The 21,123-nt window shown below is 36.1% G+C and overlaps 1 protein-coding gene across 3 annotated transcripts in view; it reads left to right on the top strand.

Annotated features, from left to right (window-relative positions):
* The first annotated feature begins 449 nt into the window (after positions 1-449).
* The window catches only part of trip4 (thyroid hormone receptor interactor 4), a 74,843-nt gene continuing 54,169 nt past the window's right edge, over positions 450-21,123 (top strand). The window contains exons 1-11 of one of the 3 annotated variants that reach the window (XM_052601156.1): positions 450-633; positions 1,295-1,470; positions 2,161-2,288; positions 2,738-2,956; positions 5,533-5,611; positions 5,696-5,801; positions 5,900-6,115; positions 9,271-9,397; positions 9,474-9,658; positions 9,930-10,054; positions 10,185-10,276. In XM_052601156.1, coding sequence (XP_052457116.1) covers positions 554-633; positions 1,295-1,470; positions 2,161-2,288; positions 2,738-2,956; positions 5,533-5,611; positions 5,696-5,801; positions 5,900-6,115; positions 9,271-9,397; positions 9,474-9,658; positions 9,930-10,054; positions 10,185-10,276 — 1,533 coding nt within the window. In that variant the 5' untranslated portion in view covers positions 450-553. The remainder of the gene's footprint in view (positions 634-1,294; positions 1,471-2,160; positions 2,289-2,737; positions 2,957-5,532; positions 5,612-5,695; positions 5,802-5,899; positions 6,116-9,270; positions 9,398-9,473; positions 9,659-9,929; positions 10,055-10,184; positions 10,277-21,123) is intronic. The other 2 variants (XM_052601155.1, XM_052601154.1) reach the window with 2 other exon arrangements.

Here is a 21,123-nt window from a genome sequence, read left to right as displayed (position 1 = left end):
TTTGCTAAAAATACATACATTGTATACATATAAATTACCCCAGACTTTTGAAAAGTGGTGTATCACAGTTTCTATAAAAATAGTAAGCAGAAACAACTTTTTATTTTCTTTCTTCAACATCTCCGACAATCATAAATTATAATCATGGTCATAATGTCGCAATCCAAATGACAATCATAATAATATCACTAGCGCAAACAATTTTGATTGGTCCATCATGACTAGCGTTGAGAAAAGTAACAGTTGTCATATGATACGTTCATTAAACTTCAGTGGCGGTAGGGACAATAATTTGCGTTTGACTAACGGTAATGGTAAACTTGAATAGCCTTTTAATTGAATATTTAAATGGTACTATTGTATAAGCGTTTTTAGATTGTAGCTGATCAGCAAGTGTAAAGATTGTGTCTATGGAGACTTTTATTATGAAACACGTCTCCCGGAAGCTATTTCAACTGTATGAGTCAAAAGCAGACAGCTCTCAGGTGACGACACTGTCGTGTTTCTTTTCTATTACTGTCTATGTGTGTTTCAAATTTTTACTAACTTCACCATGGCTGAGTCTTTGCTTCGATGGACTGTTGAAAAGTTAAAGCATAGTTTTGGATTGGAGGCAAGCGACGACATTGTTCGGTAAGTACATTTTAATAGAGGATGAATTGTGTGGAATATGTGGCCATTTGTATAAATGATTCAAAGTATAAATAACAACTGACAAGCCAGAATATGTGGACTTAAACTAAGAAGGGAATAAATACAACAAGAGAAGGGATAGCTTGGTGGGCAAATCTCTTTTGTACAAAATTATGACGCTGGCACGTTTTTTTTTTTTTTTTTTAAACCATTATATTTCCATCGTGCTTTAAGAAATACTACTACAACTAACGTTATGTAAACGCCTTGTTACATCATTAGGAGATTTAGTCCCAAAGTGTCATACTACCACACCACTACATTGACATGACCATATGGAAGGATATATTAATGTAACAAAATGCTGATGTTGTGTAAGAAATGTATGTGGTGATAAATAAATACACCACTGACAGTAGATTATTTGGAGTTTGTGATGGGTGTGTTTGTCCATCTGATATTCAAACAGAATAATATATATATATATATATATATATATATATATATATATATATATATATATAATTTTTATATATATTATTTTTATATAAAGGGTATGACCTTTACCTTTATCCGATCTGATGACCTTTACCTTTATCCAATGCCCAGAGTATGAGTGGGCATTGTGTTAGAAAAATCTGTAAAATATCTGTGTTTTCAGGTACATCCTATCTATTGACAATGCTGATGAAATCGTGGAGTATGTTGGAGATCTCTTACAAGGAACAGAGGGAAACCAGAAGGATTTTGTGGATGAGCTGGTGCAGAGATGGCAGAGGTGTCAGATGCAAGCGCCTGATGGTCAAGAGGGCGTCTTTAAGAAAGAGGCAATCATGGGTAAATATGGATTTTAATGTGAATACAGACACTGGTAAGAACTAAGTATACTATATGAGTTGCCATACTATATGAGGTGCTTATGGAAAAGCTGAAATACGGGAGCACGCAAAGACAGCAGTGTAATGCTATATAATTATCAAAGTGCTAATGTTTTTTTCTTTAATTGTTATTCTTTTGTTTGTCTCAGTATTTGATATGCTTTGACTGATATTTGTGATAATTGCACTTAATAATGTGTTCATTGTTCAAAATGTGTGCACCACCAAGTCATATAACGTATTTGATATAACAGCGCTGTATCCATTCACATGATCGAAAACGTAAATCTTATTGGTTTTTGTTCGCAGTGCAATGGAAAAGAGATTAGAACACCTCTGTAAAAAATAGTGTGATGGTTCTTGTCGGTTTGAACAATTGCATTAACTGCCATTGTTTCAAATTTAAATTCATCTTGGTGTAAACAGGCCATAAACCCAGTCATTGAAAGTTGCTGTAAGTCCCCAGCCTGCTTTTTTCTTAATCGATAGGTTGGAAAGCAAAAGAAAACATCTGTTTGCTACTTCTGTTTTATCACAATTTTTAAAAGTTCAAAACAACCATTCTATTGCTTGATCTGTTCATCTTCATATATTGTAATATATCTATTCAGTGTCAATAAAGGAATTTTGTATGAAATGTCTGCCCCAGAAGGTCTAGATACAGCAACCAAAGACACTCAGAAGAAGTCCAAACGAAAGGGAAGAAACAAGCAAGAGACTGTGACTGTGTGTCAGGAAGAGCCAGAACCTGTGAAAACTCCCATTGACTTGATGAAGGTACGTCAACTCATTTAAAACTCCTTCATAAAATATACCAGGGTGAACTAGGTGGAAAGAATTACCGTATTTTTCGGACTATAAGTCGCACCTGAGTATAAGTCGCATTAGTCCAAAAATACGTCATGATGAGGGAAAAAAAAACATATATAAGTCGCACTGGACTATAAGTCGCATTTATTTAGAACCAAGAACCAAGAGAAAACATAACCGTCTACAGCCACCAGAGGGCGCTCTATGTTGCTCAGTGTAGACTACAGGAAAATGAGCAGCATTGGGCGCCCTCTCGCGGCTGTAGACGGTAATGTTTTCTCTTGGTTCATGTCAAATTAATTTAGATAAATAAGTCGCACCTGACTATAAGTCACAGGACCAGCCAAACTATGAAAAAAAAGTGTGACTTATAGTCCGGAAAATACGGTACAGAAGGATTTACTTTCTTTTGTCAGGCACAGGAAAACAGCGGCTCCAGCTCGGTGAAAAAGAAGAGCAAGTTTGTGAACCTGTATGCTAAAGAGGGTCGAGATAAGCTGGCTGTTCTACTTCCTGGCCGTCAACCCTGCGAGTGTCTGGCTCAGAAACACAGACTCATCAACAACTGTCTGAGCTGCGGCCGGATAGTGTGTGAGCAAGAAGGATCTGGCCCCTGTCTGTTCTGCGGCAGTCTGGTGAGTAGTGATGTTGAGCTCGACACTGATTCGTTTTGCCAGAAGCATGTGATCTATGACGTTTGAAGCGTCGTCTGAAAACCATGTGACTGCTTCAGTATCTGGTTCAAACAAAGCCATTTCCTTTACATTATATTACTTTATATTGCATTAGCACTGCTTTTTTGCTCAATTGAACTTTGCTTATGAAATACCCGGACTAAGGCATGGTTAAAATAGACAGATCGTAGATTTAATTTATGAATTTGTTTAATTTATTTGACTTCTTTTATTATCAGTATACCAACACAATTGAAGGTCTTTTACAATGAGCATTATTTATATACAAAAACATAAAAAAAAAATCTGTTGTAGAACCAGTGGCTGTTATTGAACACAGCACTTTGGAAGGTGTTATTTATTTTTGACCACTAGATGGCCACAACATAAACTGTGTTGAAAAGCTTTGCGTAAAGAACCTTTTTTCATTACAACTATGCCGTACGCTTCACTTCGCCATCACTACTGGTGAGCTTTGTCCGCTTACTAATCAGAACAGACTGTGATAGACCCATATATCTACAATTATCCGCGATTTATTATTATTTTTAGATTTTCCTTAAAAGAAGTAAATGTCAGAAGCAGTCATTTGCAAATTTAAAAAAAACAGATGGGTTTTTTAAGGGTGAATTTCATGAAAACATAAAATGTCTAGGTTATATCACAACAAAAATAAAAAACAACAAAGTACTGAAAATATTCTGATGTTTATAATGTATTCAATATCATTCGAAAGTTTGGGATCACAGTTTAAAAGGTCAGCTTATGCAAAGAGTAAAAAGAAAGGAAAGCTGGTGTTAGGGCTGTCACTTTGGTGAAAAAAATCATTTTCGATTTTTAATACATAAGTGTTCATTGAATCGATTGTAAAATCGATTTTCCATTTCTAAAAACAAGACGTTTCTTTTTTCAACGTCAAATAATGGACGAATGTAAAGAGAGTGCTGGAAACGCACAAGTCAGCAATATTTATTATTTATTGGCATGAAGTTTCGTGAAGAACAACAAACAACAACAGGAGTGCAACATTCTCGAAAAAATATATATGCAGAGGGGACGGCTGCCATAACAAAAGAAAAACATCACTGCAGGCTTCAACCCGACTGCATTTATGATTTAGGCAATTCAAAAATCTCCAAGATTATTTTAAATAATGATTCAATCCAATTCAAACAACTGTTCAAAAAATGTAAACTTCAAATGGACTTGAGAACAGGCCATGTGTGTTTTTTTTTTTTTTTTATTGAACGTAACCGACACTTAGGCTAGGCTGCACTAGACAGGCATAATTAAAGGCTAGGGCCATTACAAATTTATTGGACAGGAAAACAAGTCAATCAACATTTTCGGGGTCCAGAGCAAAGCGTTTTTTATTCACTATATGTCCAGCTGTTGAGAAGACGCGCTCCGACCGCACTGATGTCCCAGGGACACTCGGGTACAGCTGCGCAAGATGGGGGTATTACTGCCAATTTTCCACCACAAAAGCAGGTCGCTGTCAGCTTGCAATGGTCCTTTGCATAACTCAGAATCTCCTGTAATGCGCGAATGCGGCGAATTCTCGTCTACCATGCCGCGAGTTTAATTACATTGAATTAACATTGAAATCATTCGCACCAGATGCTCTATTCGCGTTTGGTGTGAACGCAACATAAGAGGTCGCTTTCGACGTCACTGGGTCTTATAGGCGTGTAAAATTGCTGGTATTTTCTGTCTAGCTTTCGCAAGGCATACTGCACTTTCGGAATTCTTTATTTTCTTTTCCTGCTTTGTTGTATATACTTTTTTAAATTGTTTAATTATTTTAAAATTAATACATGTACATATTTGGTTAAAATCGATTCCCTATTTTCATTTTATAACTTTTTTTTATTATTATTATTTTGCTCAACAATTTAGCTCAAAAATCACAGTAAAGACAATTGTAATGTTACAAAATATTTTTATTTCTGTTTCTCAAAGAACCCTGAAAAAAAGACTGGTTTCCACAAATTAAGCATATTTTTTTCATATATAGAAAACGGTTATTTTGGAATCATAATAATACTGCACACTATTTTTGTTTCCGAATAAATCTTTAATTTAATTATTAATGCATATATAAATGCATCCTTGGTGAATAGCAGACAAAAACATTAACATAAAATACAAATCTTACCAATACCAAAACTTTTCGACGGTAATGTATTGATATAGCTGTTTACATTGGCCATGGAAAAGCCCAAACAAATCAACCACTGTTCTGCATCTTGTCTAATTATATGGACCTTGCAAATTTGATTATAAGAGTGATAGACAACTGTTTAAGACTGGGGTTCTCAACTCTGGCCCTCGAGGTCCAATTTCCTGCAGAGTTTAGCTCCAACCCTAATCAAACCCGCCTGAACAAGCTGACCAAGGTCTTCAGGATTGTTAGAGAGTTATAAGCAGGGGAGTTTAGGAACTAAACTCTACAGGAAAGTAGATATCGAGGGTCAGAGACCTTTGGTTTAAGAAGCCTTCATCAACACTGTTTAACATTTTCATGCATAATTCAGGTCTGTACTACAGAGGAGCAAGAGATACTGCAGAGGGACTCCAACAAAAGTCAAAAGCTCCGTAAAAAACTCATGGGAGGTAAGAAATTAAGTGATTTGTAATTTTTTCCCCCCTGACTAGCAGCATTCGTGTGACATCCTTTGTTTTTCTGCGTGTCTTCAGAGGGAACTGATCGGGAGTATCTCCCCCATCAAGAGGCTAAGATGAAAGCTGGTCTGGAAAAAGCTGTACAGCACAAAGACAAACTTTTGGAGTTTGACAAGAACAGGTCTGACTGTCCAAATACTCTGCTGTTACCCTATTAATGTAACTGACAGGGATTGAGTTAGACATTTAGATAATTTGAACTCTTCCTCTTTCTTGTAGTGTTAAGAGAACACAAGTCTTGGATGATGAATCCGATTATTTTGCAACGGATTCCAACCAGTGGCTTTCTCCAGGTGAGAGGGAGGCTTTACGCAAGAGAGAGGAGGAACTCCGGGACCTTCGACACGTCTCCCGCAAAGACCGCAAGATCACACTAGACTTTGCAGGGAGACGAGTGCTGGATGAAGGGGAGAAACTGACTCCATATTACCAGAAGTAAGGAGCCACCTCTGTAACTATTTTTTTTTTTTTTTTTTGGTTCAGCCTTCAGAGGTGTAGTCTTTGAAGTCTGCGTCCTTTGGTTTTTAGTCCACTGCTTAGGTTTTTAAATATTTCTGATTCAAACTATAATATAGGGCCCTATTTTAACGATCTGAAACGCAAGTGTCAAAGCGCAAAGCGCAAGTAAGTTTGTGGGCGGGTCTCGGTGCTGTTGCTATTTTCCCGGCCGGATAAATGGCTCTTGCGCCCGGCGCAAATCTAAAATGGGTTGGTCTGAAGTAGCTTCATTATTCATAGGTGTGGTTTGGGCGTAACGTGAAATAAACCAATCAGAGCGTCATCCAACATTCCCTTTAAAAGCAGGTGCGCAAGTTCCATTATGGATTGCTATTATTATGGCGTATTTACCAGGCGCACGCCAGGAGCGGTTCACAGCCGAGGAGACTGATGTTCTTGTAAGAGCAGTGAAAGACAGAGAAGTTGTGTTGTATGGGGATGGGAGAAACCCACCCAAAATAGCGTCGGTTAAACAGGCGTGGGAGGAAATAGCCACAATTGTTGCATCGATTTTTTTTCCTGGTTCTTGACAGACAAACCAATTTGTCAGATGTCCTTATATACATATATGTCTTGCTACTATTGGGCAAACAGGTCTGATCCTTCATTACTACAATTAGCCTGAATAATTTGTAAGCAAGATTTATGCCTATTTTTTCACATCTTCGTGGCACACCACAATGATTTCCGTCATGTCAAGTGTTAATATTTTTTTAGTGTACCAATTTATGATTTGCAAAAATAACTGTTGCATCTGTGTAGATTACATGAGCAAAGTGTATGCGCGTTGTGCACGCTATACACTATGGTCAAGCATGCGCCCTTAAAATAGCATAATGAACAACGCGCAACGCGCCACTGACTTTAGACTAGGTTTTTTCTGGTCAGTGGCGCAATTGTTTAATGGAACAGCAAAATAGCACCAGGGATTGTTTGCGCCGGAACACGCCTCTTTTTTTGCGCTGAACCGCCCTGGGAGCGCAAGTTCATTCACTAGTTTAGCGACGTGCTTCTGTGGAGGGAAAAGCGCGCTTTGCGCAGGTGCAAAATAGGAATGACACATGCGTCTGTGTACAAAGTCAATTGCGCTGGGTGCAAGATAGGGCCCATATAGTTTGATATATATATATATATATATATATATATATGTATATATATATATATATATATATATATATATATATATATATATATATATATATGTATATATGTATATGTATGTATGTATAATTATGTGTGTATATATGTGTATATACACACACACACACACACACACATGTTTGTTTTTGTGAAAAGTGGGTACATCCCATAGGCGTAATGGTTTAACCCTAACCCTCACAGGAAACTTTGTGCATTTTTACTTTCTCAAAAAAACTAATTCTGTATGATTTATAAGCGTTTTGAAAAATGGGGACATGGGTTAAGTCAATCTCTCCTTGTAATACCTGTGTTATACCCATGTCATTATACAGAGTTGTGTCCTGATACGTCACAAAAACATGCCCCCCCCCCCCCCCCCACACACACACACACACAAATAAGGAATGTAAATGCAAGTTACCACATTCAAAATCCTTAATGGGGGTCATATGGTGTTGATAAAAATAACATTATTTTGTGTATTTGGTGTAATGAAATGTGTTCATGCAGTTTAAGGTTAAAAAGACACATTATTTTCCACATACTGTACATTATTGTTTCTCCTCTATCCCCCTCCTTTCTGAAATGGGTTGATTTTTTACAAAGCTCATTGGTGTGAAAAGCGTGATGTGCTGTGATTGGCCAGCTTTCCAGTGCGTTGTGATTGGCCGAATACCTAAAGCATGTGACGGAAATGTTATGCCCCTTAACATACTGTGATTCTGTGTCCCGGCCTGAGCAACCAGACAAAAACATTCAAGGCCAAACAAAGCCGTTTTGCTTTCACAATGAAATATACAGCGTCTCCACAGCATAGCAACGGGGACAACAATTGTGCGAATCTTCCCACATCATGACGTAGATGTGGGGGCGTTACAACGAGCCGTTTTAGGTAGAAGTGGTTGACTCTTAACTTTTATACAAAATATCTCTTTGGATTTGAGACTTTAGTCAGATCTTTACAAATCTTCTTATGCACCAAGAGCTTGTAACACTCCAAAGAGAAAGGAAAAATTGAAATCGCATCATATGAACCCTTTACCAAGTTAAAAATAGTAGAATTCAAATAACGCACATAAATTTCCACTGCTGTATGGCCAGATGAGATGCAAACTAGTAAGCACGCTTGAGTCTAAATTTACCTTAAAAATAGCTTGCAGATTAAAAAGATTTTAATCGTTTTTTTAACTGACTCACGTTTAATCATTACATATGTAGATAGATGAGGTATGCTCAGGTTATTTTGGCTGGAATATAATGGAAACCTTGTGCATTGTCTTTTTTTCTTTTCTTTTTCTTATAAAAATGTCTTTCTGTCATGATACTTTAATTGACGCTCTTAACTTAAAGCTGCAGTCAGTAACTTTTGACGCTCTAGCGGTTAATAAACAGAACTGCTTGCGTCTTGCGGAAGAACATCGTAGCCGGAACTACTTCTCTCTGTTTATGTCTATGAAGAATCACAAAGGTACTGGGTTACTCCGCCGCGGTATCCCCGAAGCAATCTAAAATAGTCCGAATATAAACAGTTATTATAGGTGCACCCTAGTGATTCAGGACAAGCTAAAAACACGGTTTGGAAAATGGATTCATGGTGTACTCGCTTATTATATACATTTTTCTACATTTTGAACACAAACAAAGTTACGGACCGCAGCTCTGATTGGTTGATTTCTTACCGGGAGCAGTCGGTAACTGCAAATGGCAATAGGACGACTGGGAGGAGCCAGAGGAGCTTGATTTTTTTTTGTGTCATATTCTACTGTCAGGACATAATGACAGGTTTAACAAATATGTAAAAAATATATATTTACAAAAGTTACCTACTGCAGCTTAAAGGGTCAAGGTAAATAATACACGTGGAGGCTGTTGAATTCCATTGACACTGCATATTAATTGCAATGCATGATTGACAAGGCATGATATGAATATCATTTTTGGGATTTTGAAAGGTTTGATGAGACAGTCAAGGCCATCAACACTGGTTCTTTTGGCCAGACACCAAAACATTCTGTTCCCACTGATGGACGACACCTCAGAGAGCTCGTCAACCCCAACATCATGCAGGCCGCACCAGAGGTGGGTGCAAACATGCTGCTTCTGTAGGCCTTATATTTAAATGTCTGTTTATTAATGTGTGTTTTTGTTGTGCTAGTGGGTTGATGTGTCCGGTAGTGGCACTTCACGTAAGTCTTCATCCAAGACTGTAAGTAATACACAAAAAAGTGAGCGCCGCCAACTCCGACTGCAGGACAAAGAGCTGCAGGAGATCTCAGACGGTGGCTGGTGTCTCAGCATGCATCAGCCATGGGCTTCACTGCTTGTTAAGGGCATAAAAAGGTACAATTCACTTGAGGACCCCATAAAATCATCTAAAAAATGTAAATGCCCCCCCCCCCCCCAAAAAAAAAGAAAAATTTTTGTAGCATTAACTTTTTTTTGTAGCATTAACAAATCTTTTTTATACAATTCCAGTATTGACCGTGTGTTTGATTGATATATATATTAAATATATTGTGCATTCCTAAAGTAATCTAAAGGAAACTGACTTAGGAATGCACATTTCGTATGGACATTTTCCATTTTCTCTCCATTTCTTGTGTTTGTGTAGGGTAGAAGGCCGAACGTGGTACACATCCCATAGGGGGCGTCTGTGGATTGCTGCTGCTGCTAACAGACCCACTCCTCAAGAGATTGCAGAGGTAGAGGCCATGTACCGCCACATTTACAAAGAAGGTGTGTTTAATGTCTGCAAAGTATGACGGCAATGCTAAAGTGGTCATACTTAGATTATCCCATCAAGCATGTATGTAAACTGCAGTGCCTTTGTATGTTCACCTGTTTGTTCACTTATTTCGCTATCCAGAGCCCAAGTTTCCTGCGGACTATCCCACAGGCTGTCTGTTGGGCTGCGTGAATGTCACAGATTGTCTCTCTCAGGAGCAGTTCAGGGAACAGGTCAGTAGCTTTTGGTGTCCCTCATGGTTTTATCCATACAAAGGATTCTATTTCTCTTAAAGCGCTCTGAGCTTGTTTTTGTAAACAAGCATGGCATCTTGTGCTTAAATCATTAACATCACTGGCTTTCTCTCAGAAACATCTGGAGCTCTTAGGGGTATGTACACATAATGTGCTGTTACCAGTGTTAATTTTGACACAAAATTTTAATTTAGTTTTAGTCTTAGTCTTTTGACTATAATTCTTTTTAGTTTTAGTCAAGTTTTAGTCATCTGATTTGTTTTAATTTTAGTCTTATTTTAGTCGACTAAAATTGCTTGGTATTTTAGTCGACTAAAATAAGACTAAAATCAATAACAGATTTACTAGACAATTTTTTACAGCTGGTATAGGAAACAAACTTAACCAAAATATATAAAACACAAATTGAACTTTATTTCAACACAACTGTGTCTTTATTTCGATTCAAAAGCTTCTATGCAGCAGCAAACACTGTCCTGATAATGTAAACAATAACTAGCTGCCAATTGACCATCAATAAAAGAAAAATAAAGTTAGGTCCAGGACCTTAAAGCTTACAGCTGAGCTGAACAATAAGTGCATACATTTAAAGTAACTATTTAATAAGTTGGGTGGATAAAAAAAGTAACAAGATTTTATAAGGTATTCATTTGTCTAGCAATATTGTATGTTTTAAATACTACAATATTGCTAGATTAGTATGTATAATGATAGGATGTGAACATTCACGTTTCACATGACTAATATAGAAATATTTGTGATATTGTCAACAAGTAGAACATTATAACATATACTAAACATTAGTATTAATCAAATGTATTTATCATGATATTACGTATTAGAATTGTGCTCTCATCTAACTTGAAGAAGGGGCTATTTTACAGTACTTTTCAGTTCGTAATATTTAATGTCTACAACATCTACGCACTGCAGTCTTCCAATTTTGCTTAGCTCAAAAAAAGAAAAGAACATCGTTGTGAAATTATATTTGAGAAAAGGTCCGGGTGGCTCGTCTGTAAATGTCTTTTCAAATTGGTTGTGTTGCCACGAATGAGCGCTCCGCGTGCTTTACACTTTGTTTTGTTTTGTTCGTCGTCAAACGTGAAGTGAGCTGTGGACATTTTGTCGCTCTTTTAGACATCACCTCTTCGAATGCCGTCTTCCCGGGAGCTCATTTAAAAACTGAAAACCTTCGCTTCACGTCTCAATAAGTCAGGCTCGGATTGGTTCTCTTCTCTCATGCAGTCTGTTCCGTTTTGCCGGTTCTTTTGTTCATTCCTCGCATCTCTCCGGTCTGCTGATTTGATTTTCGTCACAGTCTATTTTCGTCTCGTCCTTTATTCGTTGACGATAATGTCAATCAATTTAGTCATAGTTTTAGTCTCCATCAGTGCCTTCTTTTTTAGTTTTCGTTTCGTTTTTGTCCGCAAAAATATATTCGTGACGAAAATAATGACGAAAATATTTAGTCAACGAAATTAACACTGGCTGTTACAAAGCAACTAAAAGTCACTCTCTTTCAGTAATTTGAACCATATATGTTTATTGTTAGTTTATTTGCAGTCACTCCAAAACATATTAAGGACAATGGCACAGTTTTTCAAACAGCTTTGTATTGTTACAGTGTTGGTAGTATGTTTGTGTCCACTCCCGCAGACTTTATTTCAGAGCTTGTGAAAAATTTACACAAATAGGTACACAGACTAAATTTTCTTTAAAGTTAACATCCAGAAAAACCAGAATAATAATTTTAAACAAGATTGCATTTAAATAAAATGAAGTAACCAATGATAAACAAAAGCACCACACATGACTTTTTTTTTTTTTTTTTTATTAGCGTAAAAAAACAACAATTAAAACAATGGCAACTAGCCGTACCTCAGTTTTTTTTAAATATGTATATATGTATGTATGTGTATATATATATATAAACTATCTCTGAACTGCTGCAGACGCATCGCTCCTAAATGCACTGCCAGTCTGCAACCGTGTGTGCAGTGTGAACACTTTATCCATTTTTATGAGTATGGAAAAAAATATGCACGGCAAACAAAGTAATGTGACCTGGCAATATTACAGCAGTTCTCTATTCCAGTCCCATATTTTGGTTCCATTTTTTTTCTATCAATTTCACTAGTTTTTTATGGGTATAATATGTCACAGTTCGCTTTATTTAGCTATACCCACTTACCTAAATTAATTATAGTGTCCTGCACCTACTATAAAAACAATTTTTATAATATATGGTGTCTGAATAATTTTTGGTTTGACTTGTGCACTCATTCTTGTTAAAACTACGGGGTAATTCAGTCATGAGCAGTGAGTGATTTTCTCAAATACAAATCACAGTTCAGAGATGGGTAAATATGAACATGCATCGACACAATATATGCATATAATTAAATGTTTCACAGCCAACAGATAGGCTATGGTTTTTTGGCTAGGTTTAAAGGAAAAGAGCACTTTTAGATTTTAAAGTTCTTAAAACTTACCATTGGCAGAAACATTCAGTTCTACTTTATAACAAGCAATCCTGGGGTTCATAAAGTATTTTAATTTAGAATTTTTGTGATAACATAAGAAAAGTAATTTAAATTAATGTCGACCGATATTGGATTTTGCCGATACCGATAGCTAGGTTGGATCACACTGGCTGATACCGATTAATTAACCGATAGTTTTTCAAATGGATACTTAAAAAAAAAAAAAAAAAACTACAATGGTGCTTTATTTACAAAAAAAGTAGTAGTAATAATAATAATAACCGTAATAGTAAATGTTGAAATGACCACACTCTAATAGGGCCCTATGAAATCTGTTAAATTTTTTCCTAAATTCCTTTTTATTTATTTCCAAATTCTATATTCTGTTATTTCCATTTTAAAATTACTCCAGTCCTTTTAAAATGTTAAATTAAAGTTTATTAATCATAAAGTAAGTCTAATTAAATATAATCATGAAACTTGCACATTTTCAAATAAGTTTAATAAAAGTTTAACAAAAATTACATGATTAGGGCCCAATGAATGTTTTTTTTCCTCACCATATTCTGAGTGTATTTACATTTTTTTTTTTTTTTATCAAATTAAGGAATTAAACATTAATTTTATTTGTCTTTTAATTACTTAAAATTAAGCAAACTTTTTTTGGCAATCAAGGGGGATTTACTATTAAAATTAAAACATGGAATAAACGTTGTGTGATTATTCCTTAAAAAATAATGCTTGTTTCATTTTAGTAGTAGTAGTAGACTACGTACATTCTACTTAACAATAGACTTCAAAACTGGACTTTTATTTAGACGGGTTGCAAAATAAATGAATACCTTTACAATTCTGTGCATGTGATTATGATGGTTTTGCTCAATTCAAATAGTCAAATGCTCATGAAGTGACTCTCAGAGCAGTTCTGGAGATGTTCTTAATGTGTTTATGTCCTCATTTAGTGAGACAGCAGACACTGAAATCACTGCGAGCATCACACGTGCTAATTCCGTTATTAATTCCGGCCCCATAAGGCCCTACAATTATCCCAGCACAATGTATATTCTCACACTTGAACTTTTGTTTTTAACACAAGTTGACTTCAAGAATGAACAATGAGGGAAAGATAAGTTTGAAGTTCAGTGTTTAAAAAATGGAGCAAACGGAAAGAGCAATTTATATTATAGCTCTATAAATTAAGCATACAGACTTTATTAGAGCCACAGAAAGATAAACATTTGATGGAAATGCTCAATATACAATTAATTATGTACATTAACAATGATTCGGGGCGAATATAATGTATAATATAATAACGCTCTGAGGTGCGGCAGGATTTTCTGTCTGAAGATCACTATGTTCAGCGCAGGGTCACGTGACTAAACAGCACGTACTGTCAGTGATTTCAGCCACTAGAGGCCGGTCTTGGACTGTATAATGAAAACAGACTTCTCTGCCGCTCCAGCAACAGACGATTTTTCATACGATTTTTGCCAAATCTTATGTATTTTACGAGTTGCACAATTCGTATGAATTTGTACGAATGACCTACACCTAACCCCTCCCCTAAACCTAACCGACACAGGGGTTTAGAAAAATCGTATGAAATCATTGGAGTGAAGGTCATACAAATTTGTATGAATTAGCCAACTCGTAAAATACGTACGAATTGGTCGTGAGATAGTGCTGTGTATCAATGAGCTATAAAGGAGTTTGATTTTAAAAAATAAATCATTGAATAAAATTTACGGTACTCACGTTTCGGTTCTTCACGTGTTTATCCATGTATTTATCTGATCTAATGTGATAGGAGGCGCTGTCTCGAAAAACAAGGGGATTGAAAATGCGGGACTCTGGGTGTGGGACTTTAGATGCAGCAAGCTCTGAGTCTGCAGCTTCATAATATTGAAAGCTATCGGCATGGATTTTTGCCGATAACCGATTGTTCCAGCAATCGACTATCGTGGCGATTAATCGGCAAAACCGATAAAACCGATCAGGCTTGCACTGTGTAAGCTATTGTGCAACAATTACTTGATTGTAAAAACAAAAATATAGTGCATGATCAAACATCTAGGTGAGATAAATATATTTATTTTTGAAAAAAGTCCCTCTACTCACAAGAGTCACCTCAGAGAGGAATTAATTTTCAAAAATGAAATTCAGGCCCTGAATAAATGTCTAAGTTGGATCGTCACAATAAATAATTCTATATGATAAAAAGAAGGCTTAAAAAGATATTTATCAGTAATTGGAATGGCAGTGACTGCTTTCTGTGATCGGTGATCGGCCTCAAAAATCCAGATTGGAGCACCCCTAATTTAAGACCTACTTAAAAATGTGTGCATGGTTTTGGATTAGGACTAGGGTTGGATATTGATTGGGTTTTATTCGATACCAGTGCCTTTCGATACTTTTAAAACTGCACCGGTGCCTGAATCAATACTTCTATAAAAACAAATAAATAATAATAAAAAAAGCCTAAAAAGGATAACATTAAAGAACATTAAAAATCCATAGCATTCACACGCTCCTTGGTTGCTCTCAATTCCCAAGCTTCCCTTACCCTAAGTCTAATAAATGTATTTCCCGATCTGGGTCATTATTTAATACAAAACCACACATAATGTTTCGACTATCTCTGTCAATCACTCTGATATTTAGTCAAAATGAGTGCTGTCTGTCACTGTCTTTAATCAGTTGATTCAGTGAATGACTGCTCATTCTTTATAAAGTAGCAACAATCTTAGGCACATTAGTATTTTCACCCCAAAAAAGGGTTTTAAGCCAGTTATTTTAGATCTTTTGCTTTAGTATGTCAGTAGGAAATATCAATTTACATTTCCAAACATTCATTTTGCCATTCATTTTAATAATATTCTAGCGAGATTGTTGAATGCACAAGCAGTCTGACAACAGACTGCCTAAGACTAAGACTTTTGCACAGTAGTGTATGTATAAAGTATGATTAAATTAAGCATATTTAAATAAGTATAATGAAAAAAATATGCGTTCATATGTGTTAAGGGCTAGATTGTCGCTGGAGGAAACGGTTGTGGTGTTATAAGCGGTGAAATGAGAGAAATTTGAGTACAGTTTATGGAGCTAAATCCTATAGCCCCGCTAAAAAAGCCTAGCGACGCCGATGCCCATGCTACATTTCGGAGAACAGGGGCAAATATTTCAATCTATTGCTCAGACATTTAAGAGGCATATTGGCACCGGTTTTCAGAACACAACCCTAATTAGGACTATTCATTTTAAAACCTATAGATTTACTTGCTAAATCTACAAAATGGTATCCATTTTTATGTTTTTCAGTTTTAATTTTAATTTTAACTGTTTTTATTTCTCCACAATAATCTTAGTCACTCTTCTAACTCCCTACCTCCCTCCAACACAAAAATCAATGCTCACTGTGCACTTGAACTGAGAAGCACACAGCAGTATTCTGGCGTACAAGTGCATTCCTCTCTCTGTCTGTGTCCGCTTCCCCTGCTGTCTTCTTCTGTAGCCTACAGCAAACTTCCTGCCTCATTTCCTGTTCTCCCTGCATGGCAGGCTCCCTGTAATAGAGGTGTAATTGGTTCTGCTGCAGCAGCGTCTGCCATTGAGTTGAGCTCTCCTCTGCTGCAGTTCATCATCTCACAAAGACCAAGTCAGGGACATATTTCACCAAAAAATCAAAAAGACAAAAAAAGAATTCTGTCTTGTACATACAGAGATTGAAAACTATGTTTAAGGCTGTAAATATTTTTGCTTTGTAAATTTATTTAATGACTATTCAGCACATTTCGCCTCAAAACTGTCTTTAGCCAACTGTCTTTTTTGACTGCTCAGGAAAACATTCAAGACACATGTTTTACGGATTTATCTTCCTTCCTGAAAGAATTTGGTATTAGTTTAAATACGCTAATGGATGTAATTTTCTTTTTTTTGGTGTAGACACATTGCCCATTGAGACAGGAAGTTGGGACAGGATGTATCAAATGACATACTTGTACTAAAAAAAGTGCCTTTAAGCTCACTTCACATCCTAGAATAACAAATGGGTCAAAGTTCGGGCCAGTTTGCATATGGTCCATTTAGCCCCTACTGAGCTTTGAGTAAATGCATTTTTTGCAAGCAACATTATTTAAATGTATTTCTTTGTTTTTTTTTTTGTAACAATTATGAATTATTTATATATTGTACATACAAAAAGATTTGAATACATTTTATCTTTTTTATTTATAAAATGTGTTCTAAATTTAATAATTTATAAAATGGGAAAGTGTTTTGCTCTCAGCTTAACCTGCAGAGGGCGCAGTGCCCCATCAACTCCTCATCCTCAGCAGCCCAATACTGCCATTTTGACTGCCACTACACTGAAGCAAAGCTTGAGAGTCCTACCATACTAATTCATGTCATGCAATTACTTTCATATTGCACACTTGTACTATTGATGACTGTTTGTTGAAGCAAGCATCTGTTTTCATAGTTTCTATGATGTCAAGCAGAGGATTTAAAATGATTTTTTTTTCCAAGTGCAGTATTGCAGCCCGGCTCTGTCCTTGATTAATTATAAATCAATGAAGTTTATTGCAGCTCAGAGGGCTCTAATCTTTTCTCTTTCATCCAGTGTAAATGTCGGCATGCCTCAGCCACTCTGTCTGCTTTAACATGAGATCATCTATCCAGTGGTGGACAGTAACGGAGTAGCTTTACTTCGTTACTGTACTTAAGTACATTTTTCAAGTATCTGTACTTTACTGGAGTAGTTTTATTTTGAGCAACTTTTACTTTTACTTCACTACATTCCAAAGCATAAAATCGTACTTTTTACTTCACTACATTTCATAAAACATATCGTTACTCCCTATAATATCACGTGCTCCGACACTCAGAAGCGGTGTCTGATTCATCATGAACGAACTGAGTCTTTTCAAAATAAACTTTTAAATCGGATCGCGAATCACACCAAACGATTCGTTTACGATTTAGAATGATCCGATTGCAGCTGTTCTGGAGTCGACCACTCACTGATTCAAATGAACCGTTTATAGTGCGAGTCACCAGAAGTAAGAACCGGGAGATCTTGTGAGCGCGCGTGCGTCTGACGTTGCTAAAAGTAAGTTATTAATGTCGAAATTTTGGATTAATTATTGTAACTGAAAATCATATTTAGGTCAAAACTGTCAGTTGTTTGGAAACTAAATCCGTTGTAAAGAGTGATCTATTTAAGCCCACTCAAATGCTCGAGTGCAGACGATGCAGACACATCAATTCTAGGTAAAAAAAAACAACAACAACAAAAAACCCATAAAATAACACAGATTAAATACAATAACTCGTGCACGTTCAAATTCCCCGCTGCCGTAATGTTAACAGTTTTATTAAAATGTCCTATGTTACGTCTGTTTTTATATTGTTTATCGACAGTAACGTTATACATATGTATATTGTTTGGATTAACTAGACGAGTAGACAGACATGAATGTTCATCGTACTGAAAATAAGTAAATATTGTTAGCTGATGCTAACTGTCTAGCTAACAAGCTTGTTGGTGCTAAATTGATGTAATTTTTATAAATAATGTCCAAATATTTTTATTCAGCCACCTATATATATATATAATATAGTTTACATCTGGTTAGAAAAGAAAGGATGTGATGTTCAGAACATGGTAACTACAGTAATTATCAGTGGGAAGAGATGCACCCCGTTTGGCCAGGGGTGTTTTTAAACCACAGACAAGATTTGAGAAGGAAAAAATCATTATCTTTATTTACATTTTTTTTTATTATTTTTTTCCGTAAAATGTTCTTCCTAACTTCAGGCCTTATTATCATGTCATATATACAGTACAGACCAAAAGTTTGGACACACCTTCTCATTTAAAGAGTTTTCTTTATTTTCATGACTATGAAAATTGTAGATTCACACTGAAGGCATCAAAACTATGAATTAACACATTTGGAATTATATATGGAATTATATACATTTCAAAAAAGTGTGAAACAACTGAAAATATGTCATATTGCAGGTTCTTCAAAAAAGCCACTTTTTGCTTTGATTACTGCTTTGCACACTCTTGGCATTCTCTTGATGAGCTTCAAGAGGTAGTCACCTGAAATGGTCTTCCAACAGTCTTGAAGGAGTTCCCCGAGAGATGCGTAGCACTTGTTGGTTCTTTTGCCTTCAGTCTGCGGTCCAGCTCACCCCTAAACCATCTCGATTGGGTTCAGGTTCGGTGACTGTGGAGGCCAGGTCATCTGGTGCAGCACCCCATCACTCTCCTTCTTGGTCAAATAGCCCTTGATGCCTTGAGTGAGACTCTACAATTTTCATAGTCATGAAAATAAAGAAAACTCTTTGTATGAGAAGATGTGTCCAAACTTTTGGTCTTTACTGTAACTTTGATATTCTGTAAAACAACAAACTTTAAAATACTTTTTTCTTACTGGTGAAAATCAGATGGTCATCTCTGTTTTCTCTCGGGTACATCACAGTGTAAGCTTCACAGTGAACATTACTCTCATCAGCGTAGTCCATATCAACAACAAAAATATATCTTGACTCCATATAGTGGTTATTTTGAAAAAATCCAAGGTATTTTGAGCAGTAGGATTATAAAAAGAATATGTGCTAATATAAAATTAAATTAAGTAGCCTATATAAAATTGCAAACATCTATCTTGCAGTACTTTTTTACTTAAGTACATAAAAACTCGAGTACTTTTGTACTTTCACTTGAGTAAAATTGAAAAAGGAGTACTTTTACTTTTACTGGAGTAATATTTTACCATATGTATCTGTACTTTTACTCAAGTACTTGATTTGTGTACTTCGTCCACCACTGCATCTATCTACCTCAGTGCTTTCCAAAAACCAAACACCTTTTGACAAATCCACTGTGCACAGATAGGTGAAGGTGACTGTCATATGGCTAGACTGATGCCCCAGGCTGCAGATGCTTAGAATGTTCTGGGTTTAAAACAGTCAATACAAGTACAAGGTGCTTGGGTGAGTTAATTAACCCACTATTAAAGGACTTTGTTTTAACAGTGTTGGATTGGATTCGTAATGGATCTGAAAGAATAATATGATTTTTTCTTCACCATCATATTTTTGTAATAGTATACTTAAATTTTAATTAAATACCAGTGCACATTATTTTTATTAGTTATAAAAAATGACTGTTTTCAGATTTTCAACAAGGAGTGGTTCACCCAGAAATTAAAATTAGCTTTTGCTCACCCTCAGGCCTTCCAAGATGTAGATGATTTTTTTGTTTGTTTGTTTCTTCATGGGAACAGATTTGAAGAGGTGTAGCATTACATCACTTGCTCATCAGTGGATCTTCTGCAGTGAATGGGTGCCGTCAGAATGATTTCAAACAGCTGATAAAAACATTGCAATAATCTACAAGTAACACCACTCCAGTCCATTAATTAACATCTTGTGAAGTGAAAATTTATTTGTTTGTAAGAAATAAATTCATCAAGGCATTTTAAACTTTTAACAGCTACTTATGACCAATATATGAGTCTATGAATCCATCTCTTTTTGTCCTCTCATTTCAAAATCCACCAACTAATTTGTTTAGAACTGTTTTGGACAGTTTTCGCTTAAAAATGGTGCTTGATCCGTGGACCGTGGCTGTTTCTTTCATAATTCATGCAATACAACTTTTTAAAAGGACTCCTATTTTAGCTGGATGGAATGGTTTGAATTATATTAACATCTTGATGATTGTGTTTGACAAACACACAATCTTTTCACTTCACAGGATGTTACTTCATGAACTGAAGTTTTGCTGGTTATTGTGATGTTTTTATCAAGTTGAATCTCATTCTGAGACAGTGAGACAGTGGCCCTCTAGGACCGAAGTTGCCCATCTCTGCTCTATAGTAAAATCTGGATACTTTGCTTATTGGTAAGAGGGCCGCTTTCTGTCCTGTCTATTATACAATGTTTTCAGCCAAAAATGGGAAACCTTTTATGCATTTTGCCTGTTCGTTTACATGACAATGGCATTTCGGGGACCGAAAAGACATATATTTAAAAATTGGTTTCAAAGTGTAAGTTTTTGAAATTGCCACCGATGTTGGATCAGTGTAAACACCCAAAACATGAATCTTTGAAAAATGTGACGTCATACGCATGCGTAATACTTGTTGTGTATGTAGACATGCACAGAACGTGTCAATTTTAAAGGCAAGCGCAAACAAACATACACAACAACGGCGGAGTATATGGTACTATTGTTGCTGCTCAAGAGCTTGCTAATGCTTCTTCAGCAAAGTGTGGGTATACTTCACGAATGTTACAATTAACAGCGGAGACAAATCATGTAATCAT

This window comes from Carassius gibelio, chromosome A7 (assembly GCF_023724105.1).
Source record: "Carassius gibelio isolate Cgi1373 ecotype wild population from Czech Republic chromosome A7, carGib1.2-hapl.c, whole genome shotgun sequence".
Classification (NCBI taxonomy): domain Eukaryota; kingdom Metazoa; phylum Chordata; class Actinopteri; order Cypriniformes; family Cyprinidae; genus Carassius; species Carassius gibelio.
The sequence above is the reverse complement of the archived record's forward strand: the minus strand, read 5'-3'. Positions and strand labels throughout refer to the sequence as shown.